The sequence below is a fragment of the Chrysochloris asiatica genome, unplaced genomic scaffold (assembly GCF_000296735.1).
Source record: "Chrysochloris asiatica unplaced genomic scaffold, ChrAsi1.0 scaffold00006, whole genome shotgun sequence".
Lineage (NCBI taxonomy): Eukaryota > Metazoa > Chordata > Mammalia > Afrosoricida > Chrysochloridae > Chrysochloris > Chrysochloris asiatica.
Genome location: NW_006408524.1, coordinates 24,549,381 through 24,570,860, shown reverse-complemented (window position 1 = coordinate 24,570,860; position 21,480 = coordinate 24,549,381). Strand labels below are relative to the sequence as shown.

The 21,480-nt window shown below is 38.2% G+C and overlaps 1 protein-coding gene across 1 annotated transcript in view; it reads right to left on the bottom strand.

Moving 5' to 3' along the window:
* The window catches only part of HIBADH (3-hydroxyisobutyrate dehydrogenase), a 138,532-nt gene that overhangs the window by 4,750 nt on the left and 112,302 nt on the right, over positions 1-21,480 (bottom strand). Inside the window, exons 5-7 of the mRNA XM_006832184.1 lie at positions 9,818-9,951; positions 7,818-7,894; positions 163-319 (exon numbers count right to left, since the gene is read on the bottom strand). Coding sequence (XP_006832247.1) covers positions 163-319; positions 7,818-7,894; positions 9,818-9,951 — 368 coding nt within the window. The remainder of the gene's footprint in view (positions 1-162; positions 320-7,817; positions 7,895-9,817; positions 9,952-21,480) is intronic.

Sequence of the window (21,480 nt, the reverse complement as noted above, 5' to 3'; positions counted from 1 at the left end):
TCTATGAATTGAAACCAACTTGATGGCGCTTAACAGTAAGTGAATCCCTATACTAGTAATCTTGCCATTCAGAATAGATATATGCTGAGTCAGATATGAGAAAAGCAAGGAAAGATAAGGTAGGTCAGTACATGTTTTCTCTACTCTCTGCATTTACCATACCTTAGCCATGAGTGTTGTTCCAAATCCTCCCTGGTAGTTATTAGCTGAGGGGACACCATCCATCACCCCAGGTACAGGATTGTAAGTGTCACTTGACCAACATCGTCCTGAACTCATATTTAGGATTTTAGCCAATAGTTTTGGGTCAAGTCCTAGCCTGTCAAAGGTCAAAGAAAAGAAGTATTTAATGTCAAAATGCACAAGTCAGACATGATTTACTTACATATGAGGATCTCTACTTCCTCTCTCCGTTTATTATATTTCTTCAAAAATCAGCGTGAATTCATATAAGAGTAAAGAATCTATCCTTAAATTAAAGGGTATCAAAAGCTACTGATGAAACAAGATAATTTCCCAAGCAGGTCACTTTTCCATGGAAAAACCCTTCTGTAGTATCCTACTTTTAAGAAGAAATAGTCCACTTCCACAGTTGGATAAAAGTGTTGCCGTTTTATCACACTCATGAGGTTTTCTAGTCTTTTGGACATTATTGCATTTATGTGTCACATAAGAACCTTAAACCAATCTGACAGACTACGTTCTACACGCTTCACTTTCGAATGCTATATTTCAAAAAGGAATAATCAATAGACAAATGATGCATCATGGGAGTCCATGTGGGTGCATTTATACGTAGGCTTGTTCCTTTAGATTTTATGAGAACAAATGCAAGAGATGAGCCATGAGCAGTAAAAAGAGCTGAGAAGTTATCATTGTAAAAGAAGGCATTTCTTGCTGCAAACTTTTCCTTATTTATTAAATCTTCATTAGATAATCTTGCTTATGAAGCAAGTCTGCACAGAGTTGTGACATATGCTATCTATTCAGAGACATGCATTATAGTTCTGGGTCAACTGCTGATAAGGTTACTGATCCTGATAAAACAAAACTTGCCCAAGCGGAAACATCATTTGTTCTATCACTGAGCTGATGGCATAAACGGCTGTTCAATGTGGATCCAGGGGGGAAAAAAAAGGAATCAAAATGCCCTATTACTTTGATCCTAAGTATTTTAATGCAGTTTTGGTGAGCACAGTTTTTCCAAGTATCACTGAATCAAATTTCATATAAAACTTCATACCCAGCAATTTATTGGTTTCTTTCATACAAAAATCTGTTATAAAAAAAATATTGTCGTAAAAGCTTTTTGCTTTTTCTTAAACCAATGTCTTAGAGAAAAAATATATACGTATAGAAAACAGATATTTGTAAAGTGTTAAACAAAGTGTTTATTTTGGCATGCTTATGTTCTTGCTCTGGTAGTGTAGTGGTTACGAATTGGGCTGTTAACCTCAGGGTCAGCAGTTCGAAACTACCAGCTGTTCCACAGGAGAAAGATGAGGCTTTCTGCTCCTGTAAAGATTTACAGCCTCAGAAACCCTCACTATGAGTTGGAACCAACTCCACGGTACTTAACAACAACAACATGTTCTTGCTTACTTTGTGTCTCTGAAATAGATGCCTATTTGTTCCAAAATCTGAGTATTTATCATGTCCAGTGAAACATTTTCCTAATGTCAGGGCAGCAGACTAGGGCTGTAACAGCTACAACATACATGGACTTACCAAGCAACGGGAGAGTCCTGTGTGGTGCTGAAGAATAAACACTGGACTGCTAAACACAAGGTCTGTGGTTCAAACACACTAGTCACTCCTCAGAAGGCCCGTATAGGATCACTATGAGTTGGAACCAACTCGACGGCACTTAACAACAACAATAACCAAGCCATACAAGCCTTTTGGAATAAGACTTTCAAGGGGGTAGCTGTGTGGTTTATGTGATACCATATGGCATGCTATAGATCTAAATGAATCTGATTTGGTTCTGTTATAATAAGGAGATTTTAGCTAAAAATTATACTCAAATATAAGATTCAATCTCAATCAGCTATCATACAGTCTTTTCAACTGTAGATTGCTGGAAAGAAATCCAACCATTTCATTTGTTCTTTTATAAACATGCAAGTTTCTTGCTGTGTAGTTTGGAGGATCACACAGGACCAGGCAGTGTTTCATTCCGTTGTGCATAGGGTCGCTATGGGTCGGAACCGACTTGATGGCACCTAACAACATCAACAGTTTGCTACAGGTGTTTCCTTTCCCTTTTAAATAAAATTAGACTTTCAGTATGCTGTTACAGCATGTGATTTCAGAAAAAGATAAAGCCAGTTGTTTAGAGAATAATTGTAGAAAGAAAAATTACAAATTAATAGTTAATTTGCTGTAACTAGAAGTAAATTCTCTGAGCATAAATGTTCAAGAACGTTAATACCTAATGTGCTCCAAGAGCAGGGAATATTTTTAGAGATCCCCAAACCTTGCTTTTCCCCTTCATATGAAAAAAGAAAAAAAAAAAATTGAGGGGCTTTCTAATGTGAAGTTTCTTTTAAAATGGCTCTTCATACTCTTCCCTTTACAACCTACCAGGTTAGACTCCGCAGTGCTTCTCAATGGTCTTTTTAACAAAGAAATTCATTCTCAGTCTATAATAGCTACCAAGATGGCAAACAAAGCTTATTATTCTAACTTTGTGAATCCTGACATTTTTCTTGAATGTTCAAGGAAAAATGCTGGCAATGATTTATGGAAAGCCTTTTGGGGGCACACACTGGGGGGCGCACCTAAAGCCAGGTGGCAGTTCTTCACCGCTCACTTTTCAAGTCTGGTGCTCTGCTCTGCCAAGCCAGTTCTCCTTAGGAGGTGGCTACCCCGGCTCCTCAGCTTCCTCCCCCTACCCTCTCCTACCCTGAAGCAAAGTGCATCATTAAAAAGAGCAAGTTAGAGTGTTTTGCATTTCATCTTTCTGAGGATTCTTTTCACTGGCACATATAGAACTGACAGTTAAAATGAGACATGATATTAAAATCAGTTACTGGAATGCTCTGTCTTCCACTGTGCCCAAGGCTTGTAATGGTCTGCAACCAGCTAGAATACACAGTAATTGTCATTCAGAGAGTCTATCCTAGAACGTCATGCTTCACTGGAGAAGACTGAGTTTCCATTTGAAATCAACAAATTAATCCAAGACAGGTATCTGAAAGGGCAAGTTTAATAGGAAGCAGCTACTGGGCTCTCAACCATGATAAAATGTTATTGCTGTTTCCCTGTAAATTGGCTGGGAACATATGATACTTTCTGCATAAGAGCCCCAGTGCTGCTCAGGAGATATACAGCTCAAGCCATCAAAAGGATGACAGTCTGTCAGTCCCCATAATAACTTGCCACTGGACGTTGTTCGAGAGTGAGATCATGCATCCATGTGACTTTACAATTGCTGGAATGTTCTCTGATATAAACAGAAAATGAATTCATTGCTCTGATTGCATATATTATGCAACTCAAATAAACGTCACTGTGTCAAATCTTCTCACCTTTAAAATACAAGAATCTTAAATGAGCTTTTAGGAAAGGTAAAGACGATGCACAAACTATAAATAATTAAAAGAATCAAAACATTCATATTCACTGTAACTGAGGCTTTAAGGGCAAAAAAGTTTGTTCATTTTTATATTCTCTATGACTATCTATATGGAGCTCTGGTGTGGCACTGTAGGATAAGCACTGGTCTGCCAACCACAAGATCGGGGCTTCAAACCCACCAGCTGCTCCTTGGAAACCCTGCACAGGGTCACTATGAGTCAGAACTTACTCAATGGCACTATAACAGCATCAACAATATCATAACTACCTATACCATCTGGTTCTACATAAGAACAAAGAAAATTAGATTACTAAACTGGAAACAAAACATCTAAGACCATGTCAACTTTAATAAATCGTTTACTTATACAACCAATGTTTACTAAGATCTGCTATGCTCAGGTGCTGTGCTTGGAGCTAAGGAGACCTGGAGAAACTAAGAGGCTGCCTGTGCTCCATGAGTGGGTGACATCAGAACATACCCAGATGGCTTTTACCCAGGGCAGAAGTGCATGCTCTTAGGTACTGGCTCCTTTCTCCAATCATCTGACTACTCTTCACTGCATGCTGCTAACTGCCAATTATGTTTCTAGGATACAGCAATGAAGAAAGTCATTCCCCTTCCTGCAGCTTGTGTTGGGAAGACAAGTAATAAGTAAGTAAGTAAATACATAATGCTAATAGAGTCCTGGTGTGGCGCTGTGGGTTAATGCACTTGACTGCAAAAAGCTGTTTGAACTACAAAGTCGGTGGTTCAAGCTCACCAGTCGCTCCTTGGAAACCCTATACAGGGTTGCTATGGTTCGGAACTGACTTGATGGCACTTAATAACAACAATGCCAGATAGTGAGAAGTGGAATGAAGAAAAAAAAAACATTAAAATACAATTCACCACTTCAAATGCCAACAACCACAACTGCAACACCATGAACCACACATTGAGTACCTAGGTGCCAAGAACAATTTAAAAAGATTTACATGGATTAATCAATTTAGTCTTCCCAGTTACCCTGTAGATTGATAATATTATTATTGTCTTTTTATAGATGAGGAAAAGGTAGCAGAGAGAAGTTGTCCAGGACTACAAAGCTTACATCTGTGGCAGAGTTAGGATACAGATCTAGGTAGGCCCCCACACCCTAGCCATTCAGACTCTCACTGAGTCATGTGGGTGGTAATCTTTCCATTCACCAGTCAATATGAAGGCATTTTAACAGTTTTGGTCAAATTTTTATTGCAAACGTTTTGCCATTTGTTAAGGGCTTCATTTGTTAAAGGCATCACCTCCTAAAGGCAGTTTCTAAGACAATTATGCTGTGGGGGAAGTTACAGTCTGCCATTAGTTCAGTTGTTTTAGCTTCTTTTGGTGGGAGAAGAAAGATGGTGGCTAAGGAAAGGTCCTAGGTGCTGGTTGGTAATGTAACTTGTTATACACAAATATAAAAACCAATCAATTCCTGGTGGAGCAAACAATAAAAAAACAACAACAAAACTTACATTATCAATGTTGTTTCTGGGCTATGCACAGCTAGCTATAAAATCTCTGAGCAAAAGGCTCACTTTCAGTGTTATAGAACTTGGCTTCCTTGTCCTAAATAATAGGACTCGATTGGGAAGTTAAAAAGTCTAATCAAAATAGAACTTCAAATTATGTTTGTATATCATTATTTTTTACCTTTTGCTTTTTAACAGAATTTTTAAAACTTCACTAACGTCTACAAAAACTTACTGTACAAGGAGAACAACTTAGTCCAGAGTGTCAGTAAGAATTTTAAATGTTATGATTTAAAAAAAGAGAACAAGAGTGGGATTTTGAAAAACAAAAAACAAAAACAAAAAAACAACAACCACCCACTGACTTATGAGAGTGAAACTAATCAGAAATGATCACTTCATAGGAAGAGGTGACTCGATTTGTAAATGTTGACATTCACGCTCTCAGGAAAATTTCACTTGAGAGTGAACAGAATATAAATGTGGCTGAACCACTTTGATACTGTACTATTTTGTGGGAATTTACTACTTGGGAATTTATGCTTGCTGATGCCAATTTTCTCTTTCACCTTGCAAAGATCAATAAATCGTGGCCGCTTTCTATACTCTATTAGAGAGCAATCCTGTCATTTTAAACTATGTCTGTAAACCATGGAGAAAAGACAATAGCAGAAGCCCTCATTTTTAAGGCTTTCAAACCACTGAGAATTTTTTTAAGATAATGAAAATTAGCAATTCATTAGTGTAATCTGAACAATAGGAAATATATTAATTATTTTAATAGTTACATAGCAACTAGTGAATTTCTGCTTCGTGTTCAATATTGTATAAATACTCGGTAACAGCAATATATATAGTTTTGGAAAAACAAAGCCTTTAAAAAAAAGTTTCATATTTCTAAATGTTGTTTTTTATCATAACTGACCAAAGTCTACAATATGGAAAACTCTGCTTACTGCTTTTGCTCTTAATGTTCCCATTTGGAATTTTATCACTTTTCATTTTCTCTTTGATAATTAAACTCACTATGGTAGCTACTGGTTTTTACTTCACTGTATGTATTTTATGCAATTGGTTTTTCTACTCTTCTTTATTAGCTGGTATTTGGATTTAGAACTTTCATATGCACTTACCCAACACAAAGATTCATTTTAGAATGGCAAGTGATTCTTTCATAATAGTTTGGATAGGGAAATCATATGAAGAATGCCAAAGTATGCATCACTCTGCTTCAGAATTACCCTGACCTAGTGATACTCAAGATAAGACACAGAATGGAAAAGTCTACTTCTGGCAATAATAAAGAAGGAAATTTTAATATACAGTGTAAATATACCATCTTAAACGAAGCTTTAGTTTTTACCATTTATTCATTTATATCCACAAAAATGAAAATGTGATCTAAAGATCCATATGCATGCTAATGCTTTAATCCTGTTGTCAACACCAATTCTGGGTCCAGAAAATTACTTTAGAGGATAACAGGAAAACAAGCTACTAGTAACTAGTTTTAGTTTTTCAGCTGTAAGTGACTCACAGTCTAGTACTGGCTGTTATACAGATGTACAGCTCTGCATACCTTCGTATATACTATCAGTCTGATTATGAGTTTATACAGATATGCCTTATCATCTTATAGACATTCAATTTTAAAATGTAAATGGCACAAGATATTGATAAACCAATTAGCACTGATGCAAAGCAAATTCCTCTTTTATCTCAATTACAACATGACAACTTAATAGGTCAAGATAGTTTAACATCTGAGACAAGGCCAATTCAATAAAACAACAGCATCTTGATATGGTAATTAAGAGGAAGTGTGAATCCATTACTGTGGTTTAAAAAGTACCTCAAATATTTGGCTCTTTTCATTGCTTTTACCAAATTTTGTGATATAAAATATTATTGCAATTTGTGAAATATTTGATTCCCAGTATGGGGAATAGGAAGAAAGTATCTTTCTGATTAAGCATTTTCTGACGTAAAAATAAATATTTATTGTATTCATGAAGTATAAAACATTCAAAAAATTAATTAGGAGGTTAATCATTTGTAGCATTTCCTAGTCCAAAAGATTAGAGGCTAAAATTAAGACATTAACCTTAAGCATTCTAAAAACATGATCATCCACGAGAAAACCGGAATTCTTGAATCACTTGGAGCAAAGTATGAATGCCATATATCCTTAATACAAAGTAGCTGAATCACCAGCGGGAGACAAGGAAAGTTTCACAGAGATGGATTGCAACTTCCTATGAAGGCCATCCAGCTTAGCTTATCCAAGAACAATGAAGAGCCTTTCTTGTGCCAATTTGGGGGCTACATTTAAAACGTGTGCATAAAATCAGTCATGTGCTAGCACAACACTTGAACTCACTATACACTAAAAATAAACGTGTGGTACACAAATTTATCCCTAACTGCAAGTGTATTTAAATTTTCTAGTAAAAGTGGTTCTTGCATTTCAACATAAAAGAAACGCGGCACCACATAAAAAGAACAATGTAAGTTCACGTGCACAGCACAATATACTTTATGACTCTGGCAATGAACAGTTATGTTCTCCAGGGTCCAAATGCTCATCAAATAAGCAAAGTCTATTAAAGTTCAATAGTGAAATACTTTCAAAAAACTTCCTAGATCGACTCATTTATCTACGAACATAATTTTTTCAATGTCAGACAATCAAACAAGAAACTCATAGAAACGGTTAGTGTATGAAATACTATCCAACAAACCTGATTCCGAGATTCATAGCTTCAGCAGTTCCAATCATACTAATAGCTAGCAGCATGTTGTTGCAGATCTTTGCAGCCTGAAAATAAATCGAAAACATGGTGAATATCTATTTTCAAGTCACAACTCAAAGGAAGTTTTATTCACCCAATTCCATAGGCATCTTTGTAAAAGTCCAGCATTCAACTGCTTATCCTCTCAAACGGGGAAAGGAGTCTAAACTAACCTACTATATCACAGAGCAGACTTGGGGGAGGGGGCCTCTTCTTTGCAGTAAGTAATAAACCCTCAGCAGTCCCCAAGCTCCCACTGTGGCTTAGGGAATACGGATCTAAGTGGAGTAACTGTTCTTTAAGGAATGCAGCTTACAATCATAGTGGGGAGATGGGAGTAATACACTAAATGACAAGACAACAAACAGAGAAAAGCACACAATGAAGCAGTAAACGATATGGGAGAGACAGTAGGCATTCAGGGAAATAAAATTGTAAGGGCACAGGCAGGAAAATATGTGGTTTTTTTTAGAGGAGGTGGAACCTGAAACCATCTCCCATTAAGCCAGGCAGGATTTAGGTAGGCAAGAAAGAGGAAAAAATGAAATGGGAGGAGGGGGAGTGGAGTAGAATACCAGAGGGAATAAATATATAAGTGCATAGGATGTTTCTGAGAACAGTGAAAATGGACTTCTGTGTGTATGTTTTAAGGAACGGTGAGAAATTTGCTAGTTAAGACTGGGTTGAGAACTATAAAAGCTAGAGTGAAGAGTTAAAATTTACCACAGTAGGCAATAGAGATCTGTTCAAAATTTCTGAGTGGGGAAGTGCTATCATCATACAAGCATGGTGAAGAAGCTGATTTTGGTAACAATGTGAAGGCAGAGTGGTAAACTTCAATCCAAAGATCCACCAGGCCCATCTGCGCAACAGACCAGGTGTGAGATGATGTGAGAAAGGCTAGATCAGGGAAAGTATAAAATGAACATCAGGGAAAGTGTAGAATGAACAACTTGGTCAACAGTGAGAGCCAATGAGTCAACCAGGACAATACCAGAGTCTTGAGAGAGAGACAGGGGATGCCAGCGGTCAGTACGAAGCATTACGAGTAAGTGTGTGTGTGCTGGAGGTGAAAGGTGGAGGACATCTAATTGGATTTCAGACATACTAAACGTGTTCAGTATAGTCAATCACCTTGTTCTGAGTTTCTAAATGAAAATTATTTTGTTTTCAAGAAAAAGATTTAAAGTGAAGAGGTTAATTGTACCTGGTTGTACTACAAAAAGTGAAGAGGTTAATTGTACCTGGTTGTCCTACAAATAGAGCTGTAGAAATGGAAGAAAGTGGCACTCCAGAAAACCCGAGCATTTCCAACAGAAGCAGTTTTAAGGATGATTTCAGTTGGCACTAAAATGACATGTCAAGACCTTAATTATGGCACTTTTGGTATATCTTACAGAAAAATAGGAGTCCTGGTGGGGCGCTGCAGGATAAGCACTAGACCACAAGGTTGATTTGAACTCCCAGGTGGTGGTTCAAACCCACCAGCCACTCCTCAGAAACCCTATATACAGTGTCACTATGAGTCAGAACTGACTTGATGGCACTAACAACAACAGCATTTTAAAACAAGCAAATTGGCTTCGGTCACCAGTGATACAGATACAAATTTATTCCAAATGTATTTAACAACATCTCAGTAAACAAAGATCCACAGATTGAATGGAGTAAAGAGAAATTAACAGTGTGTAGGTGTATGCCATCAAATTGGTTCTGACTTATAGCGAGCCTGTATAGGGTTTCAGAGGCTATAAATCTTTACAGGAGCAGAAAGCCTCATCTTTCTCTGGTGGAGTGGCTGGCAGTTTGATCTACTGACCTTGTACTTAGCAGCCCAACTCATAACCCAACACACTACCAAAGCTCTGTAAGAGTGTGGTTAGGCAAGATAAATGAACATTAGCCAATTTTACATCATCCAGTCACGGTCATTGACGTGAAAAGATTACCTGTCCGGTCCCAACAGCTCCGCAATACAACACATTGGAGCCCATGCATCCCAGCAACTCTTGGGCAGCAGCAAATTCCTCTTGGACTCCTCCCACCATAAACGTGAGGTTCCCGGACCGAGCAGCTCCCACACCTGAATGATTTGGGTAAAAGGGATGAAGCAGTGGGATATATTTTTTAAAGAGTTGAAACAGATGGGAAATAAAATTAGAGAAAATCTCAAAACTAAAAAAATACCATACGATTCAGCAATCCCAATGCTTGGTATATATCTTAGAGAAATAGGAGCCATGACAGGTATAGATATATGTATGCCCATATTCATCACAGTGCTATTCACAAAAGCAACCAAGATGGAAACAACCTCTACGTCCATCAATGGATAAGCAAACTATATAGCACACAATGGAATACTCCGCAAGGTTAAAAATAACGATGAATCTGTGGAACACCTTATAACATGGATGATGCTGGAAGACATTAGTGGTGGTGGTAGTTGTGTGCTGTGGAGTCGGTTCCGACTCACCGAGACCCTGTATAGGGATTCCAAGACTGTAAATTCTTTACAGGAGCAGAAAGCTTCATGTTTCTCCCACAGAGCTGCTGATAGATTCAGACTGTTGAACTTGCGGTTAGGAGCTCAACTTGTAACCCTCTACGATACTAGAGCTCCTCTGGAAGACATTATGCTGAGTGAAATAAGTCACTCACAAAAGGACAAATGCTGTATGAGACTACTCGTATTATTAAAAAGTTAAGAACGGTTCTTACACTAAAAGAAACAAACTTTGATGGCTATGAGGGGTAGAAGAAGAAGTCATTAAGGAAGGTCATTAACTAGAAAGTAGACACATATTAACTGCGGTGAAGTGGACGGGGGTGGGGGAGGAATGAAAAGTATAATCAATGCCACTGAATTATGTTTGTAAAAACTGATGAATTAACAAATGTTTTGTTGTAAAAAAATACATTAAAGCATTAAAGGATACTTGGAATATTATAATGTCTTGTACAATTAAATTTTTTAAGAAGAATATGCAGAATCTATTAGACGAAAGATGCATGTTTCAGAAGACTTGGATGGTTAAATGTCACACTTTGAATAGCAAATTTAGTTTCTGAGCATCCTAACAGCCAAAGAAAAAAGTGAGATAAATTAACTTACAGTATCTCGTTATAGAAATTAAAACTATTTTATCTTGACAAAGTAACCTTTTAAACACCAAAATTCTAAAAGGAATTTACCGCCTAGATCCATCTGTATTAACATGCCTAAATGAGAACATTTAGTCTCCAGATTGCATTATGTCAGGCATGTGTACAATAGTCTATTATGCATAGTTCCAAAATCAGGTACCACAAAGGCTAATCATAAACCAAAAGTGGCATATAGATTTAGTCATACCTTCATTTTCTATTCATCTTAAATACCCTGATGCAAACATGGCACAATATACAAGGAAATCTGAACCATGAATTTTATTCCCGCACATCTATTATTCTCCTTAGAAACATATTCAGTAATAAAGAGTATACAAACAAGAAAAGTTTTAACTATGCCCTGACCAGCACAGGAGCAGCATGAGGGGTCTACAGCTTGAGTCTGGCTTTGGGTTCTCTGGCTCACTTCCACTCCCTGCACACTATCTACAAATGAGATCTAAGGGGATAAATAAAAAATTATTCACACTCTGAATTTATTTTAACCAACTTTTAGAAAAGACAAATACATCATTTTCAATATCATCGTCTTGTTTTTCAATACACTTTGTCCATCTGTCAATAAGCCTTCGTATTCCCTTATTAAAAAATGTTTCAGGCTGAGCTGCAAGCCACGAATGCACTGCTGCCTTCACTTCATCAGAGATGAATCTTTGTCCTTGAAGGGCTGCTTTCAAGGAACCAAACAGGTGAAAGTCCCATGGAGAAAGATCAGGACTATATAGAGGATGCTTTAATACCTCAAAACAAAGTTTTTGCAGAGTGTCAACAGTGTGGGCAGAGGTATGCAGACGTGGCATTGTCATGTAAGATCACAAAGCCCTTGGATAGCAGTCCTCTGTGTTTAAATCGAAGTTTAGGCTTCAGCTCTTCAGTGAGCATCTCACTGTAATGAGCACTGTTGATTGTTGAACCTTCTTCCTGATAGTACTCCAATACTGGTTTTCTTGAGAGTCTCAGGAACCTATATCAATTTTCCAGATGGCTGACTGTTTAACTTTTTCTTGGTTGGCGATTGAGGGTGTTTCCATTCCACACTCGGCCATTTACTCTCAGGCTCGTAGTAATGATTCCATGTCTTGTCATCAGTAATGACTTTTTAAAAGCAATTTTTACCTTCCTTCAAGTATCGGTCCACATTTTGTTTGCAGATGTCCAAACGCTTCTGTTTATGCTCTTCCGTGAGTTGTTTTGGTACCCATCTCACAGGATCTTTTTTTTTAATGTTTTATTGTGAATTATATGATAGTTTACATAAGAGAACTTTAGTTTTACATTCATTCTATCATATATCGTTTCATTGCCATGGTTCCAATCCCCTCCATGCATCATCAACCGACCAAAGGGTATACCCTACAAACCCGCCCCCTACACTCTTCCCACCCCCCCACCCCCCCACCCCCCCGCAAGTCTTCAGCACACAGTCCCATTCCCGCTCTGGATCCAAAGTCCTCAGCCACTTCATCACTCCACGTCATCGTCTCTGCTTCTATCTCGGGCCTCGCTGCTTCTGGGTAGGGTCCCATTCTCTGCTCTTCTCTGTTGATGGTCCTAGAGACCTCCACTCCTAGACTGGAGAGTTAATCACTCCCTTCCTTGATATAAAACGTCTACCTTTACATTTCCAACCCTCACAATCAGTCCTGATAACAATTATTCACTATTGTATCACAAGTGACCCATCTGCGTTTCATTTCATCAGCTCCGCCTAGACAGATTGGATAGTACTCACTGGAGATTCTGCCTTCCTCCATGCCCCTGGCTCTAGGTCCCCTCTTGAAAGCTTGTAAGCCAGTCATCACTTCTTGCCTTAGTAGTTCCCCCCCACCCCCACCCCCCGACCATTTTGGGTATCCAATGTCCAAGTTGCCCATCTCTGTTTACTCTGTGTGTGGAGGGGGTGGGAATGATTCTTGCTGTAAGGATTTGTTCCCTCTTTTGAGTTACTGCATCCATAGGTGTAGGTCAAGTTCATCAAACTGTATCAGATTACTCTTTTTTTCCTCTTCTTTCTTCTCCTGGTTGAGCTCTGATCATCCAGTCATCGAAGGAAGCCAGGTCAAGTGGTTACCATCTGCAAGTGTGGGTGTTCTGTGCATATGCCCTCTCTTCCTATCGGCTGGTAGCTTCACTCTCCACTCTAGTCCTCTGTGGCCATGCCACTGACTCTGGGGCCAAGAGTCCCCAGGTCTCCGCATACTGCTGGCCAACCAGGTCTCCATCCGGGTCCACAGAAGCCCACCGAACATTGTAGGGCTTAGCTTGCTGCTTCATTGCTGCTTTTACCTCTCTTCCCCCTATCGGTGATGAGTGTCACACGAACTTTTGAAACCCAAGTCTGTCGTGGATTTTCATAGGCAGAGTCATGGCTGATTTGCAAATGATTTACAACATAATCTACTGTCACTCGTATATTCAATAGAATCATTTCACGTGCATGCTCAATGTTGTCATCAGCCGTTGACGAGGACGGGTGTCTTGATATAACCAGAGTGTGGATAATTTCTGACTCACTCTTGTACAAAGAATAAGACCTGACTATCCATACTTAAGTATGAACTTCATAAGGTTCTTTCTTTTTAAGGTAAAGGAAAGTGTTACTGGTTTAGACTGATTACTGATTACTTTGATTTGTACTTTCTCTATCATTTGATATTTGTTCTTTTCCCTCCAGCTACCCACCTTTGGAGTCCTGGTCTGGCGCTGTAGGATAAGCGCTCAACCACAAGTAAGGTTAGTTTCAACCGTAAGGTTCTTGGAAACCCTGTAGAGGGTCGTTATGTGTCTGACTCAACAGCACTTAACAACAACAACATACACCTTTTAGGTAATTAATTCCTATGGATAGGACCAAGAAGAATAAGTAAGCATTGGTCTGGCTACTCCTTACTAGCTTTTAACAATGGTTTGATGTGTGTTCATTGATTTAAAAGATTTGAGAAATAATTTCTAATTTAGCACAGAAAATACAGCCTAGATATGTCCCAAAGGAAGGAGAGGAGAAAGGGGGAAATATGATTCATTCTTCTAAATTTCTATGAACTCAAAATGGAGCCAAGAGTAATATTACTCTTAATATTTGAGGGATCTTAATTCATAATTTTCAAGTTAGGTTTTGTTGTTTGAAACCAGAAAAGTATGTGGAAGAACTATATTCATATAATTTTTGTCTTTATAATTTATTTTACAGTATAGCCAGAATAAAGAAACCATAATTGTCTGTACTATGTATCAAGCCTAGCCCATTAGAATAGACAGCTGTAAGTAATGGCCTACTTTTGAATTTAATATATTCATAGAAATACAGTTTTTATATGTAAAAAGCCCAAGTGAGAAGATCCACATTTCATTAAAATTGTGAATATTCTGCTATTGGAAAATCAAGTAGCCTTTCTATCTTACAGTTCATACTATTTTTAACCAATTATTAAAAACAGAAGTCAGCGTTATGTTAGCCAAACAATCATGGACGAGAGAGAGGCCATGTGAGATGCTCACACAAATGGTTAAATCACATTTTCTCAAAGTATCTTCAGATACTTTGAAATTGATTATATACCAAAACCCATTCTAACAAGAGCTTTTAATTAGTCAGTCTGTGTCATTTGAACATTCTGATACTGTTGCAGCTTAAACGACTGTCATTTTGTTAGCTTCTAATTTCCTTCGCTAAAATGGCGAGTCATTAATGCTTTACAATTATTTTGCCCATTTTCTATTTTTAATCAAACCACATAACCACCCTTACTCCTAATCCTGTTGATCTGACCTAGAGAAACTAAGTAGACAATTTAAGTCAAAGCTTACAAACAAATCCAGCACTATCCATCATAGGTCAATAGCTTTGTATCTAGATTACAGACACTAAATAGCTTCAGAGAGTCATTTATTAAAGGAAAATTAATGCTGACAATGGTTCTCAGCTGGTTAGTCTTTTGACAGGTGCACTTTCTCACTTGTTCAAACACATATTTCAAGAAGAAGAAATAAGTTACTTAAGCAAGAGGAGACCACAAACTACAAGGACAATCCATCTTTCAATTCAGAGGTCTGGTGTTGCCACTCTTCCTCCCTTCTGTGGTGATGCAATTATTTCCAGCTTTATCATCATCTACATCCAACTTCCCCAGGTAAGGGTCTGACTAAACTGGGTAATTCTACAGTTTTTGCAATTTTGGGGACCAAATCCCATCTTTCCAGGCATGAGGTAAGTCAGAAAGTATTGCTACTAGGGTTCACATCCACATATATGCATGGCTTTATTGCAAACGAAACATGCTTAAGCATGTCTCTGCAATCAGTGGATGGCTGCAGGCAAGCTCTGTCAGTAGTGCACTTGTCTTAGTCTCGCTAGGGGGCCTTCAAAAACAAAACAAAATGTGGTCCAATCAAAACATGGCTTCTGAGGGATCTGCTGGGCCAGTTAAATTCTGGACTCCAAATGGGGTAACCTTGACAGATTTTCTCAAAGGACACAGATCAATCACAGGAAATTATTAGAAAGAAGGTTTAAGAAAACTGAAAGCTGCATTGGTGGAAAAAAGGCCGGAAAAGTTTTGCTGCGGAATTTTTTTTCTCATGCTTGAGGGTGGCAAGGGCTGTCCTAGGAGAATTTCATTGGGAAACCTTATTTCATCCACTCTATAGCCTGATCTTGCCCCTTCATTTCGTTTTGTTCCCAAAACTCAAGGAGCATTGAAAAGGAACAAAATTTGAGCCCTTTGAAGATGCCCAGACTGCCACTTTGACATAGTGTAATGTAAATTGAATTCTTCATTGGGGGAAGGGTGAGAGATGGCAATACTGCCTTTAGAAGAGTACAGACCAAGATGGAGAATGTAGCAACAAACAGTAGCTTTACATTTTGATAGCTTGGTTTAATAATGGTATCTATGATTTTGAAGCAGTACTTTTTGACTTGACTTCATTTGTGTCTATCATTTTATGACACTATCCAACAAAGTCTTATTGCAAAGGTAAAATTAAGACCTAAGTTATCTTAAAAGACATGTAATCACTTTGAACTCATGAAAGAGCCTCTAGACAGCTGGAACTCTTAAGCTGTGAAAGTTTTTAAATTTCAGAAGACATTGTACAGATTGTGTTGTCTACCAATAATGGCCAGGAATAGTGGTGTGGTGCTGTAGGATGAACACTAGACTGCTAACTACCAAGTTGGTGGCTCAAACCCACCATTTGCTCTTCAGAAATCCTATGGTGGTAGTGACGGTAGCTGTGTGCCACTGAGTCGGTTCTGACTCACAGCACCCTTGTATAGGATTTCTGAGGCTATAAATCTTTATAGGAGCATCTTCTTCCATGGAGCAACTGATACATTCAAACCACTGACCTTGTGGTTAGCAGCCTAACTCATAACCCACAAGGCTACCAGAGCACCTGACCTATACAAGATCACTATGAGTCAGCACCAACTTAACAGCACTTAACAACAACAACAACCATTAATACCTATAAAGTTAGTATATCAGCATGCCATTTTAATTAAAGTCTACTTCCCAAAGTAGGAAGAGACAGTTGCTAGAATATTTGTAAAATTATTTTACCATGTGTTCTACTGTTAGTTAATAATTATTAGAGTCCTGGTGTGGCACTGTAGGATAAGCATTGGATCACAAGGTCAGTTTGAATCACAAGGTCGGTAGTTCAAATTCACCAGATGCTCCCTAGAAACCCTATACAGGGCCACTATGAGTCGGAACCAACTTGATGGCAGTAAACAAAAACAACAATTATTATATTATGAAACTAAAATATACCATGTGCTTGTTTCTAATATAGTATTTACTATACCTTATTAAACATTCTTATTTTCTTACCTGATTCCCCAATTAAGCTACAAGCTCCTACAGGGCAACATTAGGGATCTGCTTATGTCACTATACACAGTACTAACACAGTACATGAAATACACAATAAATGGCTACGATGTTGTTAAGTGCCGTGGAGGCGGTTCCGACTCATAGCGACCCTGTACAGGGTTTCTGAGGCTATAAATCTTTACGGGAGCAGAAAGCGCCATCTTTCTCCCGCGGAGCAGCTGGTAGTTTCGAACTGCTGGCCTTGAGGTTCGCAGCCCGATTCGTAACCACTACGCTACCAGAATAAACTCATAAGAGTAGTAGAAAAAAATTATTGAGATAGAATGTCAGGGTTTTGAGACGTCTATGTGATTATAAACAAAATACTTAACTTCTTTGAGTGTTAGTGTAGAAAGTAGGAAAAGCATTAATTACTACTTCATAGAATAGATGTGAATAAGAGCACATATGCTATGAAATACAAAATGCTATTTAAATGGAAGGTTTTACTACTTTATAACTTGGGTTTATGAGTGGGGAGTTTAATCTGTACCCAAACGATGCCTCAAATTCTCACTTAATTGGTTATTACCTAAGTTATTGTCTTCTCTAGGATAATTTCATCCTCTCTGAATGTTAACAGCTGGTTTAGGGGGAACAGTGAAAGCAGGCTGGCCCACGGTAAAAAGTACTCAAGTGATCCACAGTCAGTGATGTTGTGATTACAGGGAAGAAAGAGATTCTGTAAAGTCTTTCAACTGACGTATGGAAAAGAGACCAATGTGGATTTCTTTGATTCATTCAACAAAACTAACTGGGTGATGGCCCTGTGATTAGCCCTAGGGTAAAGAATGCACGATATATATCCCCATCCCTAAAAAATGATAGACGTGTGACCTGGCTACTTGTCACTTGGCCCATCACTATCACCCTAATCTGAGCCATTACCATCTCTCACCTGGATTACATATCGCAATTTAACCCCCTATTTGAATTGATCTCCCTTCTTGTGCTCCTGCCTCCAGAGTCTGTTCTCCACATAGCAGTCAGAGGGAACCTTTTAAAACATAAATCCAGTTCAGGTGTATTCTCTATTCTCAATACTCCAAGGGGTTCCAATCACTCTCAGTATAAGATTCAAAGTCTTATAAAGCCCTCCCCTTCATAATATTCCTTCTCTCCCTCCCTCCCTGCTCTCCAGGCACCCTAGACTCCTTGCTATTCCGGAAATGGGGCCAGCATATTTCTAACGCAGAGCCTACAATGGCTGTACCTTTTGCCTAAAATGCTCTTCCCCTAGATACAAATGGCTTGTTTCCATCACTTTATTTAAGTCTCCGCTCAAAATCTACCTCTTCAGCTAAACCCTCTTGATCACATTACTTGTTATCCCCATTTCCTGCTTTTATTCACAAATGTATTGTTTTTTTTAAAAAAAAATAACTCAGCTTCTTGTCTTAGTCCTCGATATAAATGTTAGCTCCATGAGGGCAGTGACTCTTGCTTATTCTCAACATAGTCATAGTGCTTGGCACATAAGACATGCCCAATAAGTACATTTCTGAAGGAAGCATATGATCAAGAACTTCATACCAAAAGGAAAAAGTCCAAATGCACTGAAGGCATTGGTGAAACACAAGGTTCTAGGAGTTAATGAGATACCAACGGAAATGTTTCAACAAATGAATGCAATGCTAGAAGCAATCACTCATCTGTGCCAAGACATCTGGAAGACAGTTACTTAGCCAACCTACTGGAAGAGATCCATATTCACGCCCATTCCAAAGAGAGGTGGTCCAACAGGATGTATACATTATTAAGCAATGTTACTAATATCACACACAAGTAAAACAGTGCTGAAGGTAATTAAAAAGTGACTGCAGCTGGCCAATGGACTAATGGATCATTCGAGCATCAGTCTCCAAGACCCTGGGATCAAAAGAACCAGATGGTGCCCAGCTACCACTACCAACGGCTGGCTCTAAAAGGTTTCACATTAGAAGGTCCTATATAGAATATGAGAAGACTGTGGAATAAAACTCAAAATCATAAAGTAAACCAGGCTTACTTGGTTGGATAAAGACTGGTGGAATCCAGTGACTATGGTCCTTAGTCAACCTTTGGGTCTGGAAATAAATTTACTCCTTATGGTCCAATTTTCACCCAAACTATAGACAGTTCTACAAACGGAACGGTAACACTATGGAGGTATGCAAACTTTAGAATAATCAACCATTTGAGATAAAAAAGGCAGCATTTACCCAAGGACAAAGTTCAGAACCGAACTTTGAACCGAAATAGGAAACACAGGAAGGAAGTGGGATAAATGACGTTACTTTGTGGAGATTTCAATCAATGAGATGAAACAAAATGTGTATGAATTATTGAATGTAAAACTGATCTGCTCTGTAAATCTTCACCCAATTCACAATAAAAAGTTTACAAACGAACAAAATAAAATACACAGAAAAACAAAAATGGCTGTAGCAGTTCATCAACAGAAAACTGCCAGAAATTCAAGCCAGATTCAGAGAACATGGAACAAGGGATTATTGTGGCTGATGTCAGGTGGATGTTGGCTGAAAACAGAGAATACCAGAAAGATGTTTACGTGTGTTTTAAATTATGTAAAGTTATTTGAGTGTGCAGATAATAGCAAATTCTCACTGTGCTCACGTGAAACTTGTACAAAGATCAGGACACAGTCATTTGAACAGAACAAGGGGATGCTGTGGGGCTTAAAGTCAGGAAAAGTGTACGTCTGGGTTGTATCCTTTTACATTTATTCAGTCTGTATGACAAGCAAGTAATCTGAAAAGCTGGATGATACCAAGAACGTGGCATCAGGATTAGAAGGAGGCTCATTAACAACCTGTGATATGTAGCTGACACAACCCTGTTTGCTGAAAGCAAAGAGGACTTGAAACCACAATATTAAAAAAAAAAAAAAAAATCCTCACAATTGGACCAATAAAGAACATGATGAACAGAGAAAACATGGAAGTTTTTAAGGATTTCATTTTACTTGGATCCACAATCAACGCTCATGAAAGCAGCAGTCAAGAAGCATGGGACAAATCTATGAAAGTCCTCCAAAATGTCACTTTGAGGGTTTAAGTGTGTCTGACCCACCCAAGCTATGGTATTTTCAATCACCTCATATGTATGTGAGAGCTAGACAATTAATAAGGGAGACTGATGAAGAATTGATGCATTTGAATTACTGTGTTCGTAAAGAATAAGAATATACCATGGATTGCCAGAAGAATAAACAAATCTGTCTCGTAAATACAGTCAGAATGCTCCTTAGAAGCAAATGATGAGACTTCATCTCACATACTTTAGACGTGTTATCAGGAGGGACCAATCTCTGGAGAAGGATACCATGTCTGTTAAAGTAGAGGGTCAGCAAAAAAAAAAAAAAAAGATGAGCCTCTGAAATCAAGGCTAAGAGGATGGTATAGGACTGGGCAGTATTTCTTTCTTTTGGACATAGGGTTGCTACGAACTGGAACCAACTGGACAGCACCTAACAACAACAAGAACAACACATATATCTGTTCAAAGAAAGACAGGAGAGGCAATAAGGGAGGAGGGGACAGAAATGATCAGCTACAGTAATATGTGACAAGTACTCTCGTGGAGATATGCGCAGATGCTGAGGGTTATAGAAAAGGCACTGCTCCATTGTACCAGGGTATTCAATGCCGCTCAGCTCACTCCAAGTCTATTCATCTAGAAAGTAATGTTAAGTGAGATTAACACCGAGTGATTTTTAAGCTTTTGACATTCTATGATATAATCTAAGGTTTTCACGTTCACATAGACACTTTCCCACATTTATCCTGTTAATATACAAAACTAACACCTTTATCCTGTTGATAATACAAAACAATTCATTTTGCACAACATGTAATAGTTTCAAATTGGGGGAGAGGAGTTAGAAATTTTAATTTTCTCATGTAACTACACTAATTAAATCTAACAAGCCTAAGTACTTGTGGTGGCCTTTAATGCTTTCTCTAACTTTCCTAGGATTTCTCTAGTATTTCTTTCAATGATCCTAGAAACAGAACATCTGAATTCATTTGTAAAGGCAAATCTCTCAACCACTCAAAACAGGTGGCTGTCTACCCTGCTAGTTTTAAAGTGATAGACATCTATTACGTCTCTTGCCAGTCTGTTTCACTATAAATTAACCTTAAAATGAAGAAGTACTTTTATAGTATCGAATCTCAGATCTGTCTGCTGTCTCTTTTATATAAAAGGTATCAGAGGTAGCTTCCATTCTCTAAATTCTCTTCTGTCTTTCCTTTCACTCTCACTTTGACAACTGGAGGTCCATATTTCAGCAGTTCAGAGTTCTGGGAATAAGGAAGAAACAATCCTTGTCTTCAAGGAACTTGAAATCTAGTATTAGTAATGGTAGTGGTGAAAATGGAGACGGAGAAAGGAGAAAGAAAGTACACAATTACCATTAACAAAAAGGCAAAGTCAGTTGTAAACTACAGGAAAGGTATAAACAAAGCTGTATAGGCAGCATTCAAGGAAGAAAAATGTTTCTGGCAAATACAAGTGGGCTTCAAAAAGATCATAGAAAGATTCCATTCTTTTTTTTTTTT